This window comes from Primulina tabacum, chromosome 11 (assembly GCF_025594145.1).
Source record: "Primulina tabacum isolate GXHZ01 chromosome 11, ASM2559414v2, whole genome shotgun sequence".
NCBI classification, from domain to species: domain Eukaryota; kingdom Viridiplantae; phylum Streptophyta; class Magnoliopsida; order Lamiales; family Gesneriaceae; genus Primulina; species Primulina tabacum.
The window spans coordinates 38,472,409-38,490,569 of record NC_134560.1 but is presented as its reverse complement, the minus strand read 5'-3'; the positions used below and the strand labels follow the sequence as shown (position 1 = coordinate 38,490,569).

General features: G+C 34.2%; 2 protein-coding genes across 2 annotated transcripts; one reads left to right on the top strand and one right to left on the bottom strand.

The window, feature by feature from the left end:
• Positions 1–489: 489 nt before the first annotated feature.
• Positions 490–7,061, bottom strand: LOC142518893 (uncharacterized). The gene is made up of 9 exons (XM_075621742.1): positions 6,846–7,061; positions 6,397–6,477; positions 6,190–6,310; positions 5,985–6,079; positions 4,547–4,618; positions 2,683–2,976; positions 2,487–2,595; positions 964–1,150; positions 490–813 (listed from the first exon to the last, which is right to left on the bottom strand). Exons 1-9 carry the CDS (start codon positions 6,867–6,869, stop codon positions 726–728), a joined length of 1,071 nt encoding a protein of 356 aa, XP_075477857.1. The 5' UTR covers positions 6,870–7,061; the 3' UTR covers positions 490–725.
• A 675-nt stretch (positions 7,062–7,736) lies between these two features.
• Positions 7,737–11,774, top strand: LOC142519455 (mitotic checkpoint protein BUB3.1). The gene is made up of 10 exons (XM_075622484.1): positions 7,737–7,803; positions 7,908–8,042; positions 8,151–8,281; positions 8,579–8,661; positions 9,959–10,225; positions 10,414–10,489; positions 10,674–10,754; positions 11,085–11,163; positions 11,269–11,369; positions 11,473–11,774. The coding sequence occupies exons 2-10, from the start codon at positions 7,923–7,925 to the stop codon at positions 11,558–11,560; spliced, it is 1,026 nt and encodes a 341-aa protein (XP_075478599.1). The 5' UTR covers positions 7,737–7,803; positions 7,908–7,922; the 3' UTR covers positions 11,561–11,774.
• Positions 11,775–18,161: the final 6,387 nt, after the last annotated feature.

Below are 18,161 nucleotides of genomic sequence, written 5' to 3'. Positions count from 1 at the left end.
TTAAAAATACTTATTAAAATAATTGAATCGCGTGGATGTCTTTTTGTCGTTCTCTCTTTCAACATTGATCGGAACAAGAAAAATCCAGACAATTCGAATCAAAACATTTTCAGAGCGAAGAAAATATGGCGGGATTCAAGATGAGTTGAGATTTCGAGAGATTTTGTCAGTGTCATCAACATTTCGCGCGTCAACTTAATTATGGGATTCAAGAAAAGTTGAGATTTATGGAGTAGAGTTGAATAAGTACAATATCTATACCCTCATTTTCTGAGTCAACCATCTGTATCTTCAAATCATGATTTTATCACAAATCTCTTATGAAAATGCTCGAATATAATCTCAAACGTGCAGCTACCGACTCAACAAAGAATCCAGCAGTCGCTAGTTAGCTACATGAACTATATATGAGCTGAAATGAACAATATTGAAAAAACGCGGATAAATTGGAACAATGAAATTGCCTTCAAAATCAAAAAATCAAGTGCAAGTCCAAATAGAGCAAACATAAGAAGGGAAGGATAAATACATAAATCTCATGGACACTAGTTCTCTTTAATAATATCTTCTACAACTTAAAAAAAAACTTACTATCAGTTCTTACAAGTTCCCACGCGAAACAATCAGATTTTGCCCGATAAAAAGCCGCGATCTTTAAAGCAACGTCACTCTAATAAGCAATCAGAAGATCACCAGATTCACTAGCATGAGCTTGTGTAGGTTGATTACCGAGGCTCTTCATCAGGTAACTCTTCATCCAGACCACGTTGAGAAATTCGGTAATATAGAATCCCCATTGTTGCCATGCACGCGCTGCACCCAGAACATAAAAAATTATTCTTCGCTTCTTCGTGAGGTTAGATGTGCATAAATTTGTACATGTATTTACCGCTGTATTTAATAGAAAAGGAACAAATGCAACAGATGCTGCAACATAAAACACGAAAGAGTAAGAGATATTACATGATAGCTAAAATTAAGAGGAGTTTCCTTGGATCCATTCTTGTTGATCTATGATGTCGTACACGGCCTTCAAATGCATCATCTGCATGTGACGCGTCTTTCCGTGGTGGAGCAGTCACTGGTAGAGTTGGCAATGCACTTGACCAGAAAGGCAACAATGACCGGAGGAACTTGTGGCGAAATGTGCCTGAAATTAAAAGTCCAGTAAGTTGGAGTTAAATTTTGGGATTATAAGCGAGTGGAGAGGTCAGACTAAGACAAAATATTAGTGCTTCAGCCATAATGCCCACATCTACCGATCAGTCGGAAGGATTAAAACTTTGTTATGTTCTCTTGATTTCGAATATAAGAATCAACTCTTCATAAGCGTGACAAACTAGGTTGGAACATCAGAAAATACAAGAAACCGTTCTGGTGATAATAAAAATGAAATAACCTATATAGCACATTCTTCATTATATCAAAAATATATCTGACACACCAAACTGATTTCCAGCCGTCATCATTAACTTGTATACCAAGATATAATTAAACTGCTTAAGCCGAGACGAACAAGGTTTCCCATTTCAAAATGTGGACCAGCATGTTGATTAGAAATAGACATGGAACAACAATTTTGGTGTTATACCATGGCGTCAACTGCACCTATCATGTTAACTTTTATATACACAGAAAGGCCATTGTGCATTTGCAGAAGAGATAGCAAAACCACAGAAAATTCAGAAATGAAAATTCAGAAATGAAAGGAATGACGATCACGAAATGTTCTTTACCTTTTCACATAAGGTAAATAAATACAGTTTGAATGAAGTAACTTTAACTATATCAACATTCAACAATAAAGTCAGATCCCAAAATGTTCATGATGATATTACTAAATGAGGTTCTACAAAATCAAGCAACATTCCCATAGTTAGGTACAGTTCATTTCAAATACAAAAGATTGTGAAGTAGCATCTATAATGATTAGCGACAACTAGACTTAAGACTTGGGGATCAAGTTTAAATATAGAATAAATGTGTGTGTTCAACAATGAGTCATGGGTTGATTGTTAAGATCATATATAATATTCTTTTGCGACCTTCGAATTTGTTGACCTATTTTGATAGATGAAATAGAGGGCTAATGAGAGAGAACCTCGAATAATGTTCACACACTTTGTCGAGATAATTTTCTGGTTGACATTTTATCCCCAACTTCAGCCTTGTAAATACAAACTGACCTAATCTTAATCTAAACTGAAAAGTTTCAAGCTAAAAGGCAAACGAGTTCCCTGTTGACCTAGGACTTAATCCCTTGTGTATAGAGCACATGGGACATTATCTTTTCTTAAAAAAAAAAAAACAAAAAACAAAACCAACTAGATAATCTGCAGAATAACATTAGATTTCCTAACATCTTTTGACTTGATCAAAGCCCATGCCAATTTAACTTCATGTGTAGCATGGACTGGATGAAACTTTCAGCATGGGCAGTAGACAAAAAAAAAAAGGAAAGAAACAATAAATTAAAGGCTCATCACCTCTTCGAGTGTACTTCTTCCTGTTAGCATCTTCATCATCAGCAAAATAAGAGGACTCGGAATTCTGCCTTTCAGCTTGCAGTGCACTCTTCCGCGTGGTTGCACCAGGCTGGGTAACGGAAAGGTGCAAGAAACCAGTAAGAGAACACAATAATAAACAACGAATACTATTAAAGAGAAAAATAAGACATCTTACACCAGAAGGGCTCGTGCTTTTCATGAAGCTGGATTCATTATTAGGCAAAGATGATGCTGCTGAGCTAGGTTCATCTATCTCCACAATGTCTAAACTTGAAGGCCTTGCATAGCCTGTTGCCATAGAAGCTGCATTTTCTCCAACAGATGGCAAAACACCACCAGGGTATTCTCCACCTCCAGCAGCAGAGGCATGCGACAGTGGTTCTGAAGCAAAGGCAGGTGGAGGACTTCGAGACTCTGTTCCATGCAATGAAACTGGATGATTCCCAAACAAGTTCTTCTCCAAACCAGTCTGAAAGCAGAGGACATGCTCAAGTATCAGAGGGACAGAGAAACTTCCCAATCCTAATACCCACACACATAAACACTCACTGATTTTTAAGATAAAAATAAAGATAATAAGTCCACTTTATCTTTTATTTTTATATAATTGATTTTGATTCCATCAAGAAAATAAAACTATTTACAGTTCTAAAATTAAATATGTTCTGAGAGAGAGGATGCATGTAAGGTTTCATCACATTAAGTCATGTCCTTGGTAAAACTAAAAAATTGAAATAAAAACATGAATATGATTCAAGTTTTGAAAAAAATAATCCAAACATAAATTTCACATTGGTACTAATTTGCGTTATTATGCTATTTATTTTAATGTATCGTATAAATGCAACATAAAAAGTTTAATATTTGTTTCAAGAGACAATTATGGAACATCTTTTATCAAATGTCTCACTCTAGAGAACCATTTTTATGTTTTTTGATGAGTATATTGCTTCATTTTGCTCAATCTATCAATCTGCATTTAATTCAGTTTATATATTGGATCCACAAAATCAACTAAATAATTCATGACGATTATTTTATAAATTTAAATGGGTTTACTAGCCAACCTCGGGAATGGACAAGATAGGAAAGATCATATGTATAAATGATTACGTTTATTTGTTGACCTCACTCCGTGTATATTTTTTTAAAAAAGCTCACTCATGTTTTACTTGTAGCCAATGCATCTGTGAAAAAATGTCATAATGATTATGAAAAGTTTATATGCTTGATTGAATTAAAGATCTTTTGATGCATTATTGATTGGTCACTTTCATTAAAAACGGTAATTTTGATTTTTCACAAATTTTACGATGGGTTAGGAACAAAATCAAATTCTGTAGGCATTTGTCCCCCCTACTGCTGCGGAGCTGACAACACCCCTTCTCACTAAATGAGCACATCAAAGAGAACATAGAGGAAGAGGATGGCCAGAAGACAAGAAATTCAGCTTTGTGCAACCTAATAACAAGTCAGACTGTCATATGCCACACAATCAAGAATGAGCAGAGAATTAAAGAGGAAAAAACTGAATATTTTTAGAGTGGTAGTGTGATACTGAATGTCCAATATTTTTTCAGATAAGAATAGGTGGTCAGTTATCTTTACATACTCAAGTTGCAAGGTTTCATGAATCCTTCTCAGCTTGCCTTCTTGTTTTGTTAGGTACAAAAATGGAAAACAACACACACACACACACATAGAATTGTCCCGCTAAAATCCAACTACCCTTATTAAAAATTTCAAGTTCCTCTTCCAACATGTAATGAGCCCTTCATTACTAAGCACAAACCACCACATAAATATTCCCACATAAATACATAGTTCAACTGAATAACAAATGCAAGAATCACATAATGACCTGGTTTTGTGCCATTTTCCAAACATTATATTCCAATAAAATAGGGAGCAGAAACCTCATGGCATGAATAAATTTATTTCTCCAAAGCATTGATTAGGTTGGTAACTGTTCATAAGACGAGTTTAAGCAACAATATAATGTGCACTCTGTTATAATATATATAAGAGTAACATTTTACCTGCATGATAGCTTCTTTTAGTTTTGAATGAAGGTGTGATCCAGAATCCTTGATACTTTTCGGCGGCCATATCTACAAACAATCAGGCATACTTCACAAGATAGAAACGCACACCAGCAAACAAACAGTGATACTAATGTAAGCAAAACTCAAAGGCCATCATGTTAGACAGATGCCTGTGATGGAAGAATCCAATCTCATTGTTGGTTTAGGATAACCAGAGCTTCGTCTCATATCCAGTTGAACTAGAATAATCCATCCGAGGTAATCATGGTTACGTTTTTTCACGTACAAACATAGTTTATAAGCTGACGCCAATGATGTGACCATTTTATCTCTCGAGTTTGGGATACCCATTATTCAGTTAATAGGGGCAAAAAATATAGCCTTGATCAATTTTAATATGGCTATATAAGTAATAAAGACAAATTGCTTACATGTAAAAGAACTAAGTTGAATGACTGCATCAATACACATGTTTCACTCAAACATCCCAAAATTCATTGGGCAAACAAAGTACAACGCAGTCTCCAACTCCACTAAACTTGTACTCTCACTTTATTTTCAAATCTGTCTTAAAACATGGCAAATTAACTTTATATTGGGTAAAGATGGTCACAACTTGTTGAATCTCAGGTAAGGCATGGGGAATATGGCACAACAAACAAGTTTTCCAACTTTCTTTATAACAAATTTTGGCTGCTATAGAAGTCGTAATTTGCAGAACAATCAAGGTCCTCTGATTAGATACACCTTAGTCTTAAACTGACTACCTAGGGGCTTGGGGTAATGGTGTGGGGTTTTTTATTTAATACCAAATATATATTTATCTTATTTAATATTAGATATTTTTTTTTAAAAAAAAAACTATTTTTTATTGTAAATTCACTAATGCATGAAATTATCTCAATCTCATCCAAATTTTATTCAAGCATAAATGATCATATCACCTCTCGTCCAAAATATACTATAGACACCATACACTGTTTTGAAAAAATATTATAAAAAAATAATTTATATAGTTTTAATTTTAATATAATCTGTTCAATTTTACATTTAAATTACTGAACACAAAAAAAAATGTATATGCGCACATTGCATGTCAAGAGGTAGTGAAGGTACTAGTAAAGCTTAACACTGAAGACCTTAATCTAAAACTCAGAATTTTTTGTAAGAAGTTCATCATCAACATCCTGACCATCATGCTGATAGATAAAAGTTAAACAAGAAGACAAGCCTCGTACTGTATGGAGTTGCATGGCACTAACAGCTGGTCTCCATGATACGGGTCAGAAAAGATTAAGAATTATAGCCATCTCTATGACATAGAACAATCAAATGCCAGTAACAACTTTGTTCCGTCAAGATGTTTAAATGGATCATGAAAACAAGGTAACAAGACAATGAGAAATGACATTGTTTTCTGGGCAGAACTTACAGAAGTTGAACAGGCAGAACAAATATATCCAGCAGGGGCAGTGTGTGGAGGAAAACTTTTAATGTGTTTGACTAAGCAGCTTGTGTGGATAACATCTGCAAAATGTAATAATGGGTTAGGTGAGAAGAACGATTAGAAACGATTGCTCAAAATTCAAACTGAAAGCAAAAATGAAATTGGTAAATTACCAAGCAGGTTCACTTACGCAAACAACCCAATCGAGTAGTCTGAGAGTCAGCTCCTTCTTCAACCACAGCTTGACAATAGCAGCATTTAGGAGGCCAGTCATACTCACCATCGATTACCCAATCAGAGTAAGTCCTCACCTAATATGTAAAAGCAAAATTTCCTTTCTAGTTTATTCAAAAGACAGGCATCTGAGCAATGAAAGCATCGACTGGAATGATTATACCACACAAATTTGGTGCTCCGGAAAGCATATACATTCTCCACAAACGGGCACCTTATGGACGAAGCAATACAACTTGGTCGCCTAAAACCCAGATTATACAGAATGCACTGTCATTATTGCATTCAAGGAAAACTAATAAATCAAATGAGCAATCGAGATACAGAATTCCACGGCAATCAGGGAGTAGTTAAATGGGCCAATTGACTGTCTCGCAGCATACCACTAGCATAACCAAAATCCTAAATTGGAGAGTTTTATTCAATTTACAAATCATCCAGCGCTCACAAACCCATGTCGTTAAGAAAGTAGCCAATAAAAAATCTCCGTAAAAGATAATTCAAAGTTCGATCCGATCTAAATTCAGCCAAATGCATGTCTTACTTTTCACCAACATTTAATTTGAAATTAAACACCAAGAACATACACCGATGCGTGCATAGATACAGTACCTTGCGGCATTTGCAGACCACCATCGCATGGAGTGGCTAAGAAACCGAGGATTTCCAGATCGAGATCTCAGAAGCAACTGTCACAGTTTCAGAGACTTCCAATCCGTATGAATTTAGCTGAGCCGGGAGGAAATAAGATCATCAGATTTTTTTCCGGTGATTAATTTGTTTTTCCAGTTTCTGTCAGTTGGATGCTCAATCCTCTCGAGTCAGTTGTTTTTGTGTGAGATCGTTCTACATTGTCAGGCCCATTTAGGCTTTATTGGGCTGCAAACATTTTAGATCCATTTTTATTTTTTTTATTATATTTGTTTATTTATGATATCTAGTTTAGAACAATTATATTATGTTTAACAAAAATTATTATACTAGTGAGTATGTCTCTTGTGATACGATCTCACGAATCTTTATCTGTGAGACGGGTCAACCCTACCGATATTCACAATAAAAAGTAATACTCTTAGCATAAAAAATAATAATTTTTCATGGATGACCAAAATAAGAGATCTGTCTCACAAAATACGACCTGTGAGACCGTCTCACACAAGTTTTTGTCTATACTAGTGCATTGATGCACGCGTTGCATACTTGTATAATATTTTTATAGTTTATTTGGTTGATATTTAAATGTGGATCAAAATGTAATCATAAAAAATTATAAAAGACTACACTATAATTTTGATATATAAATTTAAAAAAAAAAAATTAAAGTGAGAATTGAACCTACAACTCGATACTTAAGAAAAAGAATATATTCACTAAGCTACATGTAATAAAATTTTAACAACTTATTAATATATATTACAACAATTGATTTTACACAATTATCTTTAAAAAAAAATATTTTTTTAAAGATAAAAATGAATATACCGTGTAAGAATATATTCCTAAATTTTTGACAATTCCAGTTTCCGAGGTTCAAACGATACAACGGAAACAGACTACAGAGTATAAATAAGTTCAACAGTTAGAAATTCGAATTCGAATTCCCCATCAAGTTCAACGTCGTTTAATTGTTTCAACTTTCAAAATCCCTAATCTGTAATCTCTCTCTCTCTCTAGTGATAGAAGATCATCATGACGGCGGCGGCGCAACCATCGACCGGCCGCGAACTGGCAAACCCTCCGACGGACGGCATTTCCAATCTCCGTTTCTCCAACCACAGCGACCACCTCCTCGTTTCCTCGTGGGACAAGGTTTTGTTCAGCGGTTCTTTGTAACCGACGTGCAATACCTTTAACTGTTGGAATTTTTTGTTTTAAATGCTGGATTGATATATATTTAGATTTTCTGTGTGTTGTCAGACTGTTCGATTGTACGATGCGAGCGCCAATGCTCTGAGAGGAGAGTTTATGAACGGAGGTCCGGTGCTTGATTGTTGTTTCCATGATGATACGTCTGGGTTTAGTGCTTGTGCAGATTTTACTGTTAGAAGGTGATTTCAGTTCTGAATTTTCAATTATTGATTTTTTGGAGATAATAGATTAATTTGGCTAAATATCACTTGGCATGTAGAAGCATGTTTTATTTGTTATCTATCTTTTGGCTTGTAGAACCCTGCTTTCTGTTTCATTCAATTTCATCTAATGAATTATCGGCATCGGTTGACTTTGAGTTCCAAGAATGCTGAATATGTTCTGCTTGATTTACTGTTCTGTGTAATCATCAGCCTTGTGTTGAGAATATCTGTGATTCAACGATGCTTATAGTGACTGTGCTTTTTATGCTCCAGGCTTGTATTCAACTACAACAGGGAAGATATTTTAGGGAGGCACGAAGCTCATGTTCGCTGTGTTGAGTATTCTTATGCAACTGGTGGGCCTTCCTAAAATTTGTTAGTTGCTGCTATGTGTAGAACTTCTTTCATAACTCCAATAGAATTCCCTAGTCATTGGTCCTGAGTTTGTTGGACTATTGATGGCTTGAAATATTGTAATACCAGGAAAACTCTACTGAATAGGCAACATGGTCTCGCTGCTTTATCCTAGGCAGTACTTTAATGTCCATACCTTTAATTCCCTCAGGTGCATCTCTTAGTTTAAAAAATCTAAAATGGTCGAAATTCGAAAAAGATGTAATCAAAGGAGACTTGTCATGCTTTTCTTTCCTACTTCAAATAGGCCATATACTGGGTTTTGACATTATATCCTTCTAATTGGGAATTACGTGGCTAGTAAATAGGATTATCTAGCTTAGGGATGTAAACAAACCTAATCGAGTCGAATATGAGTAAAATTTGAAAGCTTGAATTCGGTTCGAATGAGTTCTATTCGGGTTTGAGTTCGAGCTCGATTCTAAGTTCGAAAATTTTAAATCTTTTGGCTCGAATTCGGTTAAAATTAAAGCTCGAGCTTGTGTTCGGCTCGAAAGATTCGAACATATTCGCGAACTATTTGAATTATTGCTCAGAAAAAGCACTCAATACTCGAAATTTATTTATTTAATATATAATTATATTATATTAATAAAATAAAATACTAAAGCTCACGAGCGACTCGCGAACTATCGAACAAAATAATTTGGATCGACTCTCAAGTTCGGCTCGAAAAAAGTTCAAACATATTCGAGTTCAGCTCGAATTCAATAAGCTTGAATACAAATCAAATATTTTTCGAAACCTGCTTGAAAAGGTCACGAATCGTTTCGATTCGTTTACACCCTTAATCTAGCTGAACACATTCATTTTGTTTATGTATTTTTAAGACTTGGTTGAAAGACCTTGAAAATTGGATCCTTTGATGAATCTAATGGTCGTGTATTTTTATATAAAAATATATTTCCTTTACGAAATCATATGTCGAGTTTGCTTCATTTGACCTGTTCAAAAGCTCTAACAATCACTATGGTGGTTTTGCTTATGAACTTGTCCTTTTCAGCCGTAAAAGATTTTCCTGCATGATTTTTTAGTGTGAATTTGGTTTTCTACTCATATATATCAGATATACACAACATTTTCTTATGACAGGTTATTTATTTCCCACCAGTTTGTGACAACGTTGTGAATCCAGTACTTGACTGTAGTATTATTTACACATTACTGTGATCCAGTGTGCCACATACTTGGAGATATTTTTGTTCATTATCTGTAGATATTACTTGCAAATTATTCCAGGCCAAGTTATTACTGGTAGTTGGGACAAAACCTTGAAGTGTTGGGATCCTCGAGGTGCAAGTGGTCAGGAACGCACACTTGTCAGTACATACTCTCAACCTGAGCGTGTTTATTCTATGTCACTTGTTGGCAATCGTTTGGTTGTTGCAACTGCTGGAAGACATGTAAATGTCTATGATCTTCGAAACATGTCTCAACCTGAGCAGCGGAGGGAATCTTCTTTGAAATATCAAACAAGATGTGTTCAGTGCTATCCCAATGGAACAGGTGCTGTTCTCGTCGTACTATATTTTGGGTTGCTGTTATCTAAAGTTCCTCTTGCTTTTCTTTCAGTCAAGCTTGTTTCATGATAGTTTTGAAACTTCATTCCTAGGGATTACATGAGATCTCACTGAATATGCAATTAATTGACTATGGCAATTGTTTTGCTCACATCTGTTACTTTAGATTTGCAGGTTATGCTCTTAGCTCTGTTGAAGGTCGAGTTGCAATGGAGTTTTTCGATCTCTCTGAGGCTGGTCAAACCAAAAAGTATGTATTATCTCACGCTATTTTGAATGACTTGGCTGGTTATAAGTAGATATTCAGAACAACGAAGACAATGTAGCAGAAATGCATTTGAGCTTCAACATTCCTTTATAATCAGAATCTGTATGGGTGTTTTATTGGCTCGTTTTGAAGAGTAGGCTCCCTTTGTTGATGGTCTGTTTTCCAGGTACGCATTTAAATGTCATCGGAAATCAGAAGCAGGAAGGGATATCGTCTACCCTGTGAATGCCATTGCATTCCACCCTATGTAAGTTATCCTGCAGTTGATCTTTAATCTTTCTGTTCCACCATCTTCGAACCAATTGGTCTTACCACACATGCTAATAAAAGAAACAACTGCTATGTGCACAAGAATTAAACGTAGCTGTACTGTTAGAGGCTAAAGCATTATTGGCTAAGCATTATCAGAAATCCTTATGAAATGGTAGGACTATCATATTGATCTACGTGTCACCATACTTGGAAAGAGTTTGGTTTGAGTTGATTAATCACATAATTGGGATCAATGATGCAATTGTTTGTTCTCCTGCTAAAGACAACTTTCCCACCCATTTCTTACTCCAACATTTAACTGTAGCTATGGCACTTTTGCAACTGGAGGTTGTGATGGTTATGTCAATGTTTGGGATGGAAACAACAAAAAGAGGTTGTATCAGGTAAAAACACAATTACACCTAGTTTTTATACCCTCCTTCTTGTATAGCATCGCGATGTTATACGGAAATTGATACTATTTTTGTTGCCTCTTGTTTGATATGAAGTACACGAAGTACCCTACAAGCATTGCAGCTTTGTCCTTCAACAGAGATGGAAGACTTTTGGCTGTTGCATCTAGTTATACCTATGAAGAGGGAGATAAACTGTAAGATTGATTTTCAGGCCTCGTTCTCTGTCTTTGTCTCTGTCTCTGTCCGTTTCTTGCTCCGAAAATGCTTCTCATATCCTTAATTCATGTTATTTTGCAGCCATGAGCCCGACGCTATATTTGTCCGCAGTGTGAATGAAGTAGAAGTTAAACCAAAGCCAAAAGTGCTACCCAATCCTGCTGCATGAGTGAACCAAGATTCACAAGTTCTGTGATATTTTTGAACAAGTTTGTATTTGTGGTGATTTTAGCAAACGACCTCTGTTGTTATAATCATTTTCTTGTTGACTATTCTGAATGATGAGTTGGATTTGTGTGGAAATATTTTAAGACTCGGAATGTCCTCTGTTACAATTAGTTTTATGGTGCAACATGATGCTCTACAGTTAGCATTATCTTCAATTGACATTTTGTGTCATTTGCATGCTCTGCAACAATGCGGACTTTTTTATTAGGTAAATCCCACTTTACAACAAAGTTATTTTTAAAATGAATCAACTCAAAAACAATGAAAATTATATCCAACCAATATATGTATATAGTGGAATTTTTTTATTTTCTTAATCGATTTCGATACAATCTCACAATTGAAAAGTAATTGAAATTTATAGTGTTATAAAATATATAAATGATATTTTCTATAACATTCAAGATATCATTTTTATTTTGATTATCTTAGTTAATAGTAAAATTTAATGAATTATAAAAAATTGTGTATAGATAATTTAATGAAAAATTTTAGATCACAAAGTTTTTAATATATAATAATTTTAATTTTCAACAAATTTTTATAAGTTAATATTTCATTATCATAAATCGTAGATTGGTACATCATAAAACATAGGAGTAGGGGATATATGTCCACCTCATTTGACCAGACATAAAACAAGTGACTCTTGCTAAGATACAAGTTATCTGGTTCGCTGGTCGCAGTACACAAACAAAAGAAGAAGAGTATGTTTCACATCCGTGAGACGGGTCGATCCGTTCTATATCTGTGGTGAAAAATAATATTTTTGATATAAAAATAAATTTTTTTCATTAGTGAAATTGGATCGAAATTTGTTTAATAAAATTTACTCGTGAAACAATTTCATATGAGCTTTTCTGAAAGAACAATTAAGAATATCGGACTTAAGAAGTTTGCAATACTTTTAAATCAAACTGTATCTCTGTTTTTTGAGTAACTTACATTTTTAACAAATTTAAAATGGGCTAATAGTGTACGGTCCCTGTAAATATTCTAATAACTATTTTGTGTTTGTACGCGAGGAAGATGCAAGTATTGCTTGTATTTTATTATTTTTTTACTTCAACTTCCTAAAATACCTCTCAATTATACGATTTAATGAGTTGTTTGTCTTCTTCATCTTCACTGTACGAGTCAAAGATGTGGGAAGAAGTTGCCATGGAGTCCCAAGCTTGCGGAAATGCGACCGACGAGACCATCTTGGATTTAAGGTATCTGATTCCTCTGTTGTGTGGCAGTATTAAGAGGGCTGAAATTAAGGTTGTAATGTCCGAGAAGAAAAAACCAAAGATATGTTGTATTCTAGTTGAACGTTGAAAAATTTTGGATTCTTTCGATGGTGCAAGCTTGATACATAGACTACGGTATCAAATGGTCGCGTAGATGAATCGAGTGGTAATTTAAGGGGGAGAAATTGTAGTAATTTCAGTGGTCCCAAAAATTGGTTCAAGTCTCTGAAGAGGGTGAAGCTAACTCAAAGATCACGAGGTGATGCAAGATTCATTTGTCACTGGTTATGTGCATGTTTCTTGAGTAGAAGTTTAATGTAATTATGGACGAAGTGTATTAAAGTATATATTTTGACTATGAATTATGTTAGGTAATATAATGTATTTTGGTTGTCAACGGAATTAACTTTCTCTTAGTTGTGTGACTAGGGAATTAAGGTATGTTCATTGCATCATTTTGATCGATACAAACAAAGAAAGCAAAACACATTACATTGAAGTTTCCATTCACGCAACCCCAGTAATGTGAGAAAAACGAAACACATTACATTCAATTCAATTAAAAAAACACACTGTAAATAAACATGTATTTCAATATGAAAGGGCGTTGTTGATCATACAAGTATGGGAAATAAATATATTGTGTGTATCAAATTTTTAGTGTTGTGGCACGGTGTTGTCAATATAAGCGCACAACATGCAGCGGAAGTTAATTATAAACACACAAATATAATTTTAATAAATAAAGGACAAGTTTAAATTATGTACAAGTATTGTGTATAACGCTTTATGGCAAAAATTCACTAGAAAAATATGTAAATCGTTTACACAAAATAATACTAGTGAAAATAACAAAACCAAATTCCTTGAACCTCCAAGAAATTAAAATGCATCAAAATAAACCAAACTAAAAACTAGATGCATAAACCGAAGTTGCTTAAAACAAATAAAAGAATACTCTACGATCAACACTCTGCGTTGGTGTTGTTCTTCAAGTGTCTTCAACATCAATCAGCAACACGGCATAAACATAAATCAATCACTCAAATTTTTCAACATGAAAATTATCTTCTATGCATTCTCTGCAAAAAGTCTGTTGTCCAAACACCATGAAAAACCCACACAAAAAGCACACGTCCACGGGTGTAAGGCATTTCATATTTATATCTAATACTTGACCTAAAAGTAATTCCATAAAAGAGTCCCATAAAATACGGAAACAATATTTTATTAGAGATAAAATATCTTAGAGATAAATGTCATATTAAAAACAAATCCTCTAATATCAAAAATAAATCATGCAAGATCTTATAATTTAGAAAGACAAAATATTAAATTGATAATATCAATTTAGCAAAAATAATAAAGAAATAAAATATTCCTTTCAATCTCTCCCTTTTTGCTTTTCTGGACAAAACATCAAAAAATGATAATATTGTCATTAATGCACTTAGTTAAACTCCTCGTGAGTTAAAGTTCTATCCCCCTAAATTAAACATGTTAGATCATCGGTGTTGTTAACAGTATTGTCAGCATCAACTTAGAACACTGGGAAACATAAAAATCATACGAAGATATATGAAATCAGCATTCATTAAACAACAAACATATATAAAAGCGAACCAACAAAAAGAAAAACACAGCAATACAGAAAATCATCTATTCTTTATCTTCTTCGGTGTGTGAAGGTCCATTAGTGTCAGCTAGCAGATGTTTCAGCATCATCTAACTCTGTCATTTTTGGTTCTCTCAGATGTCCTAAGTGAGCTTACAAAATCTTCCAGATTCAATGTAAATGTGTCCTTCGACTCATCTATGGCACAGATCTTGATGTTAAACCGTTCTGGAAGGGATCTCAGTACCTTGCTGACAAGCCTTTCATTAGACAAAAGATCTCCGAGACTAAAAGTTTCATTAACTATGTCTCGAAGTCTTCGATCATATTCAACAATGGTCTCATTTTCTTCCATCCTAAGGCTTCCAAATTTGGATGTCAGCATCCTTAGTTTAGTTCTACGAACATTTTCTGATCATTCACAGTGTCTTTGGAGAATGCCCCAAGCATCTTTGGCAGATATACAATTTGTGATAAGGCTGAACATGTTGACATCAACAGAGATAAAGATGGCATTGAGTGGCTTTGAGTTGAAATTTGATGTCTGAACCTCATCATTAGACCATGCACTCTCAGGTTTAACTCGGCGTCACCATCAACATCACGGCATAAATGTGAATCAATCACTCAAATTCTTAAACATAAAAATTATCTTCTATGCATTCTCTGCAAAAGTCTGCTGTCCAAACCCCATGAAAAACCCACACAAAAAGCACATGTCCACGGCTGTAAGGCACTCCATATTTATATCCAATACTTGACGTAAAAGCAATTCCATAAAAGAATCCTAGAAATATGGAAACAAGATTTTTATTAGAGATAAATGTCATATTAAAAACAAATCCTCTAACATCCAGAAATAAATCAAATAAAATATTTTCATCTAGAAATACAAAATCTTAAATTGATATAATATCAATTTAGCAAAATATCACAACACATTCAATCAAAACACATGAAATTAAAGTTTTCGTTCAACCAAAACGCATTGAACATGTTATATTCAAGTTTCCAAAACACGCGACCTTCAAGTTTCCTTATAAAATCCTTACAAATCAAGAACATGACATTGTTTTTTCCAAATCAACCAAGGCACTCAATCAACACTCTAGAGGTCTTATTTTCAAGTAGAATGTTACTGGCATTTGACATAACAGAAGCATTGGTAGTTGCATTTGTGCCTTGAGTTCCTGCATCGGCAGATGCACCTACACTAGCACCTGCAGCAGCACTTGCACTTGCACTTGCACCAGCACCAATTCTTCTTGCTGTTTTTTATCTGTCATGGTCATTGTTCTACTGTAATAGCTCATTCGCACCATGCTGCTCAGATTCTCCAAGTCTTAAGAATAAAAAATAAATTTGAGAAGATGATCATATAATAATCCAACATGTTTATACGATATGTGAACATACATTTACAGAAGTAGCTGATCCCGCTGTTGGACAACCTTGGGTTTGATTCACGGCCAGCCGGCCACTGAATGAGGTGCAATAGATGATGGTGCGCTATCTAAACTGTGGTACAGTAGTTGATTGTACACCATGTTGCTGATGTTTATCCTGCCAAGAATATTGTTCAAATTAGTAAATGGAAGCATTAGAATTCCTGAATTTAGTCAAACTGTTCCTACCATGGCTTGTATTGAATGATTATAAACTTGAGATAATGACTGTTGCGAACCTCCAATTTTCCCCTTCATTGGTGGCTCTCTGTAGGCTTGCTTTGGTGGCCTAGATGAGGTTATCTGGCTTTGCCCTGTGTTTTCTCGCCCCCTTGAAAACCATAAATTGTAATTAATTAAATTTAATATCACAAGAGCTTAAACATATAAAAATATATTGTTTACCATAAACAACTTTGATGTTGGATGAACTTCATTAGTACATGTTTCTAACAAGCATGCTTGAGTCATTTCCTTGTAGAAATGCTACCACCTTCGTCTAGAGGTGAGATTGGGTAAGAGTCGTCCCGTAACCCTCTTACCCAATCTCCATCTTGATAAAAATTGAGAGATTTCTTCCCCTTGATTCTGTATCCAACAAGAGTTTGAACCCGGATGTCGAGGTATCGTCGGGTAAGGAGAGGATATCCCGATAAATAGTTTTACGAAGACACTAAGTGCAACCTTCACATCACCAAAAATAGTTTTATACAAGTCCAGCTAATTTTTTTCCTACCCACTGCCTAGTATTGCAAGGAGCACTGGGAGAAACCAACATGTCTATGTTAAAAAAATCAAACATCTTTTATGCTTTACATAGAGGTTGGGAGAAAATCATATGAGCACGAACACTAGTAGAAACCACAATTATAATAATAATAATAATAAAAATACTAAATAGAAGGAAACAATCTCAAACATCAAATAGTAGGACTTTTGTTAGTCGGTCTTACGAATCTATATCTGTGAGACGGGTCAACCTTACCGATATTCACAATAAAAAGTAATACTCTTAGAATAAAAAGTAATATTTTTTCATGAATGACCCAAATAAGAGATCTGTCTCACAAAATACGACCCGTGAGACCGCCTCACACAAATTTTTGTCAACATCAAAATATCGTTATGACAAGATTTTTGCAAAAATTAATAATAATTTTAAAAAAATAATATCTCTTTTTCCCCTGAAAAAAATACGGGAACAATGTAATTTAAAGTTAGAAATAAACAGAAAATATTTGTGACCAAATTTTGAATTATTCACATCAGCAAAGCTACGTGGAAAGAAATTATTTCGGAAGAACAAAATAGTAAAATATAATTTTTTTAGTTTATTTTAATTATTTTTCAAATATTTCAAATTTATAAAATCTCCATAGTGGTTTTTTTTATTCATATAACATAAATATCTTATTCATTAAAAGTGATTAATATAATAGTACTTTCACTTTTTTCAAGTAGATTAAGAATTTGGATGTTAACGCTTGAATAATTAAAATTTGGACAAAATTCTCGTAGAAAATAAAATGAATTTAATGTAGAATGTTAATGTTTAGAAGGGAATTACTTAGTTTAACATATATCGATTCATTATTATTTCTCTAAAAGTTGTAATTAATTGAGATAGTAAAAAAGGTTAACGAAAATATTTTAGTTATATAATATTTTAATATATAAGATTGTTTATAAAATATAACTCAGATAATTGTTAAGCTCGTTTCTAAACAGACCGTCGACTCACATTTTAAATCAATTGATAAATTCATAATCTACGGTGTGTAGGAACGAAGAAATGAAAGATTACCTAGTCCACACCGTGATTCAGAGTAGGCAAAAACTTGTGTGAGACGATCTCACGTGTCGTATTTTGTGAGACAGATATCTTATTTGGGTCATCCATGAAAAAATATTATTTTTTATTGTGAATATCGATAGAATGGACCCGTCTCACAGATAAAAATTCGTGAGATCGTTTCACAAGATATCAACTATTCATATTATAACCAAAAGATCAGTAACTGCTGTGGGGGTAGGGGTTTCGTTTGGGAATTCATTTAAAATAGATTAAGATAGTCAAAAATCTAGGAGGGCATTATCGTCTTTCTGATTCTCGCCCTTCCAAACTCCCCTATATAACTCTTCATCTACAAAATGAAGGTATAAATATCCCCAAATCCACTCCCCGCCCTTCCCCAAATTTTAGATCTGCGTCCTTTCGATCGCTTTGAGTAATGATTTCTGTTTGAAAAT